This window comes from Solanum verrucosum, unplaced genomic scaffold (assembly GCF_900185275.1).
Source record: "Solanum verrucosum unplaced genomic scaffold, falcon-dt-bn FXZP01000296.1, whole genome shotgun sequence".
Lineage (NCBI taxonomy): Eukaryota > Viridiplantae > Streptophyta > Magnoliopsida > Solanales > Solanaceae > Solanum > Solanum verrucosum.
Window position 1 is genome coordinate 1,059,498 of NW_026020470.1, and position 8,253 is coordinate 1,067,750.

The 8,253-nt window shown below is 34.8% G+C and overlaps 1 protein-coding gene and 1 non-coding gene across 2 annotated transcripts; one reads left to right on the forward strand and one right to left on the reverse strand.

The window, feature by feature from the left end:
- Positions 1-3,208: 3,208 nt before the first annotated feature.
- LOC125809041 (transcription factor MYB108-like) lies at positions 3,209-4,733 on the reverse strand. The gene is made up of 3 exons (XM_049488714.1): positions 4,364-4,733; positions 3,904-4,033; positions 3,209-3,813 (listed from the first exon to the last, which is right to left on the reverse strand). Exons 1-3 carry the CDS (start codon positions 4,530-4,532, stop codon positions 3,225-3,227), a joined length of 888 nt encoding a protein of 295 aa, XP_049344671.1. The 5' UTR covers positions 4,533-4,733; the 3' UTR covers positions 3,209-3,224.
- Positions 4,734-6,064: 1,331 nt separating this feature from the next.
- On the forward strand, positions 6,065-6,172 carry LOC125809076 (small nucleolar RNA R71). The gene has a single exon (XR_007441759.1). It is a non-coding gene; the product is annotated as a small nucleolar RNA R71 (small nucleolar RNA).
- Positions 6,173-8,253: the final 2,081 nt, after the last annotated feature.

Consider the following 8,253-nt stretch of genomic DNA (forward strand, 5'->3'; position numbering starts at 1 on the left):
TTTTGGAGAAAAATCGTTTTCTGCTTGATGCCGCTTACTATTCAACTTCAGACTTAGAAATTAAAGCTTAACTTTGGTCATAATATAAAATTAGTTGAAAGAAAATATTAAATTTGCATACATAAAAGATATATTATCGACGAATAATATATACACACACTTAGTTTTGAATATTTTAAGGGCCGGTATATATATTTATTCTTTTTTTCTCTTATTAATCAACTAATTAATTAGGTCAATTGAGGTTTCCCGTTAATAAAATTAAGGACATATTTGAATCACTATTGAGTACTAGGTGCATGTGTGAACTAAAGTAATAAAGAAAGACATATCTGTCCAATTTTAAATACTTTAAGAACATAGTTCGCTTTTTTTTTTTCATAAAATAAATTGACTTATCTAGATTCTAAATAAAAAAGACACTACTACACATTTATAATAAAATTAAAATATTTGAGAACTGTGTACTCAAAGAAGGACCAATAATAAGTACTTCACCGATAATAATAGTATCATTCTAGTGGCATAGATGAATTTACTTATAATCTCTCAATAATAAAAGATAATTTGGGCTATAAGGATTTTAATCTTGAATACTTCTCATACTATTTAAGGGCCTCATTGGATAAATGAGATAAATTTACTCATAATGAGATGAAATATATTCCTAAATTCTCGTTTCAATACCTGTTCGATTCTTTAGTAAAAGCTCTATGCTTTTACAAAAGTTTAAAATCACACTTGCTACGTCATGTGACAGATCGAGGGTGTATGAAATTTTGATTAGTCAAATAAAGAAGTATTTTTAAGCCAGCAATTGTTCAAAAATAAACTACTCCCTCCGTCCCATTTTATGTGAGGTACTTTGACTGGGCACGGAGTTTAAGAAAGAAAGAAAGACTTTTAAAACTTGTGGTTCAAAATGAATGATAAAAATTTGTGTGACTGTAAATCATTTCATTAAGGGTAAAATAGACATTTTATAGTCTAATTGTTACTTAATATAGAAATGTGTCATTCTTTTTTAGACTGATTAAAAAGGAAAGTAAGTTACATAAATTGGGACAGAGAAAGTAATAATTTACACCAAACTTAAAAATGTTTTCGATACTTCTCTTTTTTCCATTTAATAAATTTCAAACAGTATGAATCAATGATTAGCCACCTATCCTTATTGTCACTCTAGAAGAGCCGAAATGAAAAGGGTATGATGTAAAAAGAGAATATTGTTGCTTAAACATTATATCATACTTATACTAAACAAAATAATTAGAAATTGGAAGGTACATTGATGATGTTTTTTCCCACTCCTAAGTAGAAACGACAAAAGATGTTTTTTCTTTTGCCATGAAAAAACAACCGGACCTATAAAAGGTTAGGGAAAATGCATGTATCTTGAGATTATTTTCCAAAATAAATGCAAATGACTATTTTATTTTAACTGCACTTTCTAGTTCTAGGGATATGTGTGAGAGGGTTATTATTGGCAGACAGAAAAAGTAAATAAATAAATAAAGAATATATAATTATTGGAAAATTGTCGAGTTCTATGGGCTCAATGAAAACATTGTCCGTGCGATGGCAAACAAAGTGCCAAAACAGAAGAAAGATTAATAATACTCCCGTCTCTATGTGATATCTATCGAATTTTGAGATTCAATTAAGTCTATATTTTATTGTATATCTTTTATATATATTGAATTGTCAATTATTATAGTTTACAAATATATAAATTTCATTTTTAAAAAATTGAAGATTTCATGAGCAAATTTACAATCAAACTTAAACTGTCTCAAAAAATAAAAAGTGTTACATAAATTGGGACAGAGCAAGTAGGGTCTGTCTTAATTAAGAGATAATTGGGATGTTTATGATGTGTATTATATTATAATTAAATGTCCATTAGTCACTAGTGACATTGGAAGCCACTAAGGTAGCATTCACACAATATGATGATAAGATCATACAGTAATGGGAGACTTTACACTAACAAGGGAATGGAATAAGAATTGCAGCAATATGGATTTAACAATATATAAAATACATAATTGAGAATATGCCACGTCCTTAAATCTTTGCTTATGTACTTTTTTTTCCCTTAATCTAGAGCAAGGACAATGATCTTTTAATATGGTTCAGGTCCCATAGGCTATGTTTGTGAAATTCCACAACTTAAATTGTATAGAATACAAGCAACGATGACATTTTTACTAGTAAAGATAGTGGAACCAATTATGCACCCTCCTCCAGCATCAACTTTAATTTATACCTATAGCCTTTTCCCCCCTTCTATAATGCAACCTTAATTCTTTATTTTAATTAGCCATTTAGGAGAATATGCATAAACAATATATATATATATATTAAAAAAAATCTTTAGGACAATTAATTGACGGCAATAGTTTAATTATCGCAAAATATGTACTTTTAGCGACAAGCATTCTTTGTAAATGTCTATAAAACATATAACAATGTTATCAAATGACAATTAATTAATGGGTAAAGATTTAACACTCTTTGTTAATGTGTAATTATTGTTGATCAAAGTTATTTTTTGTTGTAGTGCACATATAAAAGAAAAGAATAACAAAAAAAAAGAAAATAAATATCTAGCTACTACAATATAATTTAAGAGGAAACGAGATCTATTAGCTACTTACCTATTGAGTAGAATAAATAACTCTCTCAGATCTCTTATGTCTTATGGATTAAAAAAAAAAGAGATTTTGTAAAAGGAATATCAAATTAAACAAAAAAAATTATGATTGACCTACAAATTCAATACTCTCTATAATCGGGGTGTGGAATCTCCTGATTTTCATGTTATTACTTTTCTTGTATCTTATGTATATTGGTTTCTATCATGCGCGCTAGAAAGAAGAATATAATAAAATAGAAAGAATATAAAAGATTGTTAAAATGCAAAGAATATAATCGAAAGAAGTAGATGTTATAAATAATTAAAAATAAAGATGTTACAAAATCAATCCTTTTAACCCAACCCAATTCCTTGGAAAAAAACAGAAAAAACCTAAAATAGAGAAGAAAAGTAATTTTAGGCTGTAAAATTCACAAATTAATCCTACATGTCTCTCTCCCCAAAAGCTACATGTATATGTCCTACATAAGGATGGAATTTTAATGCATCCACAATTCTTCTATGGTAATATGCGACCTCTATAATATATATATTTTTTCTACATGATATTACGTTTATTTAATATTCAAACGACATTGTTGTTGTTGTTGTTGAGTTGTTGCTGTAAAAACCACATGTCTTCAATATTCCACAAATTGTCAGAGAAATTTGCACCGTCCATCCATTGAGTGGTGTTTTGTTGATGATCCATATCTGCAGCAGCAGCGCCTTGGAATTCTAAAGCATGGTGAAAGTAACCTGTGGGGCTGATTAAAGATTCTCCAATAAGTTGACTACTTATACTTTGATTAACTTGAAAATAATCTTGTTGTTGTTGGGGATAATTGTAGCAACAATCAGTGAGGTCTGAAACGAATGAGTTTTCTGATGAAGCTGTTGCCGTGCTTGAATTTGTGTTGTTATTATTGTGATCAATTTGAACCATGTTTGGATTAATTGTCTGAGGATCAATCACTTTGGAGGTAGATGCCCCTGCTGCTGCTTGAATTCTCTCTACTAACCTAGGCATCCATAGATAACGCATCGTATCTTTGAATTGTTTGCTGTTCACGTCACATTTAAGCTGTTTGGCATGTTTTTGTACTCGCGTTCTCCAGTAATTTTTTATCTCGTTGTCAGTTCTTCCTGGCAAATGTTGAGCAATTTTTGACCACCTACACTCATTTAACATTATTCATCAGAATTCCTTACTTATATTACTGAAACCACAATTATAGTTAAGTGATGTTTAAAATGAAACATACCGATTGCCCCAACGAGAATGTAGTTCCAGAATCAAAAGTTGTTCTTCAAGAGTGATATTTCCACGTCGTACATCGGGCCGGAGATAATTCAACCATCTTAGTCTACAACTTTTCCCCGTTCGCTTTAGACCTATTTCAATTCCCATACCATAAAAATATATTAGATTTCTCATTTCATGATATCAACTACTTAAATTAGTATCAATTGCCTTCTTCTTCTTTCTTTTTTTTTTAAATGAAAAAAGATATTTTTGCAGCCAATTATACCTCCTTTATCTTTATTACATTTGGATGAGTGCTTGTTTGCTTTTAAAAGATTACCTAGTACGGAAAGAAATTATAAACCACACAAGCACCCACTTGAATTCTTATCTAACACTAACTTTCCAACAAGAAAAGACCATTTTCTTTCACAAGAAAATATCACACAAATAAAACACATAAGTATAAAATGAATTACCAGCACAACGAGCGAGAGAATTCCAACGACCTTCACCATGATGAGCGATATAATTCATGAGGGTGAAGTCTTCTTCAACGGTCCATGGACCTCGTCGGAGGTCCATGTCATCTTCATTCTTATTAGCATCTACACGGCTCAAACCGGCTTTAACATGTTGATGATCCATCAAGATTAATGATTTAACTCGAACCGATCGAAGAAACTGATTGATTGATGATGGAGATAAAAGTATTGATGGATAGATGAAATTAAAGAGAGAGAATAAAAGGTGTTTTAGAGAAAGAGAAAGATGAGATGAGTTGAGAAGAAAGATGTATGTTTGGATTACTACACGAGAGAAGGTGGTGGGGCTTTTTATAGATATATAGAAAGAGATAGGTTGGAGAAAAATTGTGACAATTTTAAAGAAAAAAAGTGGCATGTGATTGTGCGTGAAGGATGAAGAATTTGAACTATCCCACAAAGCCGCAATATCGAATTAAACTCTAATACTAGCTTCTTTTTTTCAATTCTATAGTTTAATTAATTAAAGTACTAGTAATAATTAAATAAAGTTTAACTCGTTTGACACTTTTGACTTTGCCTGTACTGAACCACTTACAAATACTTATTCTATTACTTCCCAGAAAACGATACTTTTTTATTTTTTTGCTTTTTTAAAAATAAAAATAAAAATTTACCCTCCCTAGGAGCTCCCACCCTTTTTTGCTCCCTTGGAGGCTTGAACTCGCAACCTTTGGATTGGAAGTAAGGGATGTTTATCATCCGAGCAACTCCCTCTCGTCAGTTAAATAGGTGCTATTCTGATTTAAATAGTATGTTCAATCTCTATACGAATCAATCATGCATTATTTGATTGAGTTCGGTTTCCTCCAATACCAGCTACACACTGCTGAATGGACATGAGTCCATAGAAGTTCAATAATAAATCAGTGAAAAATGTGGAGGGGTAAAGCAGGATTTTAATGCTAAATCAGAGGATAATTAAAGGCCCAAAAGGGTGGTAGTTTCAATAGGTCCTTCTTTAAGGGGTTGATTCCTTTGGGGTATTGATGAGTTGGTATTCTATCTACCCAGTAGACTCAAAATCATGAATTATTGTTAGGTTTTAATGCTTATTGAGGGGATTTTAGGTCCTAGTTCTTTTGGGTGCAGGCATTTCTTGAAAAGATCAAGTTTAAAGAATTTGGAGTCTAAAATCACCAATGCACACTAGCGAAGGAATCAGTCTCTCACAGGAGCCAGTTGGCGTCTCACTGGCTAAATGTTCGGTTGACTGGAGAAAAATTACCTAAGCATCGGCAAATCATTAATGTTATACAATTCATGATTGATGTTTTGCCAACCCAAGTGCATATGCTTTTGAAGAAACTGAAGGCTAAAGTAGCGAGGCGATTGGTGCAAAACAATCTTTGTTCGCCGTTTTGCTTGTCCAACACAAGTTGAAGAGCAGAAATTTAAGGGCAAAAATGTATTTGGAGGATAAAGTGTTTTCTTTGGAAGGTTCCAAGGATATAATATGAATTTGTGTAATTATGTAACTTTATCTTTTTCCCAATTGGGAATAGTCTGGAGAGAAGAATTTTTTGGATAATGTTTTAGTGATAGAATATAGCTAAGAAGTTTTCTTGCTTGCTAAGGAAAAAAACTCAGTGTTGCAAGCATTTAATGAAAGTGTGTACCATAACTCTCTTTCTCTAATGATTATGGGGACAACTCAATAACAATCCCTTGAAGCGTTTCCATGCTTGAGGGAAGCCTCCCTTTTTCTTTCTACGTGAACCCTGAAATTTCAGTTCTAAACTAATTAGTTGTCTTCTCAAAGGGGAAGATCTCTTGTGATGAAATTTGTGGCTAGATTAGCCCAATAAGTGATTGAGTTGGTGACAAGCACAAACACACTATAAGTAGGGCGGATAAACCCCTTACTCAATAAATCCTATAACTGATCTTTCAATTCCTTCAACTCAGCTGTAGCCATATGATAAGGAGGAATAGCGATGGGTTTGGTGCCCGACTCCAAGTCAATAGCAAAATCAATATCCCTATCCGGAGGAATACCTGGAACATAAGGAAACACATTCAAAAACTCTCGAACTACGGACACCAAATCCATGGGATGTGACTTAACACTAGTATCCCGAATGAAAGCCAAATAGGACAAACACCCTCTATCAATCAATCTCTAAGCTCTAATAAAGGAGATAACTTTGCTAGGGTAAGAACCACTAGCACCCGTCTACTCAACTCTCGGGACACCCGGCATCGCTAAGGTTATAGTCTTAGCATAACAATTAAGAATAACATGATGCGGAGAAAGCCAATCAATACCCAAGATAATATCAAAGTCTACCATTCCCAAAATGATCAAATCTACCCAAGTATAATACCCGGCCAAAGAAATAACACAAGATCAATACACTCGATCCACCACAAAGGATTCACCCACTGGCGTAGCAATATGAATAGACACATGAATGCAATCAAACGTCATATCATACCCAACAACAAAATAGGTAGACGTAGGTCAATGTCAAACTAGGACAATACATGTCATCACAACATCAAAAGTCTCAGCCTCAAGACTCCCTGGAAAAGCATAGCACTGGCCATCTCGGTTTCATGTAGCCTAAGTAGAACATTTACCCCCACACTGCGGAACTGGAACACCCCTACCAGAAGTCCTACCACCTCTACCGGTCTGAACTCTGTTTAGACCTCTGGACGGAGGCGCTGAATCCCTAACAGGTGTGGCTGAATAAGAACTTTGAGGTCCTGAATGAGTCTATAGAGGACATTGTCGCATCATATGACTTAGATCCCCACAAGTAAAGCAAGATCTAGGCACATATAACTGCTGCTTCGAACTAGATGAACTACCATATCAACCTTGGCCAGAACCATAAGATCATCGGGTTGACTGCCCACTCTCAGCTATTGGCATAGAAGCATGAACCATCCCACAGTGCTGGAAGGAACCACTACCTCTATGCAAACCTCTTCCTCCAGATGAAGCAAGAGAAAACTGACTAGAAGAAAATGCACTTTTGGGCTCTCCAAACTCCTCTAAAACCATCAACTCCGCCTCTTTGGCGATGCTCACAATGAACTAGAAGGAAGCCCCCTCTCCGGCTTCTCTTAACACATAAGACCTGGCGGAGAAAGTCAACCCTCTCACAAACCAAAAAACTCTCTCTTCCTCATCTTGGACAATACTAATAGCATGCCTAGAAAGCTCACATAAATGGGCCTCATACTCGGTCACAGACAAACTCCCTTAGTCAAGATCTCAAATCTCAGTTGACTTTCCTCCCTCACGCTCCAAGGAATGAACCGGTCCTGGAAAGCACTAGAGACTCTACTGGAGGAGATTCAACTGGTCTAGACCTCAAAAAAGTCCTTCGCCACTCTCTGGCACGACCAGGAATCTGAAGTGCAACAAATCGGACACCACGACCATCCACCATACCCACTGCCTCAAGCATCTCATGGCACAAAGTCAAGAACTCATGAGCATCATCTCTCTTACCACCCTGAAATTGGGGTGGTTTCATCTTCTGAAACCTCTAATAACATTGCTGCTCAACTGTAGTCAGAATAACCTCAGTAGCAATCTGAACACCCACAACCGGTGTCAGAACCATTGGTGGTTGACCCACACCTGATCCTAGGGTCTATGCCCCTACCCTCATTTGGGAACTTTGTGGCATACCTGTCGCACCACCATGAGAAAAGTTTCCAACACAACTAACATCCTCAACAAAGTCTCATAAACAAAGGAGCTCCAAACTTGGGAGGAACTTGATCCTCAACAACCTTAACTTGTGGCTCGAGAGAAAACTCTCTAACTCTGCTTCTGGCTGGTGCCTCTCTACGGGCACGCGGTC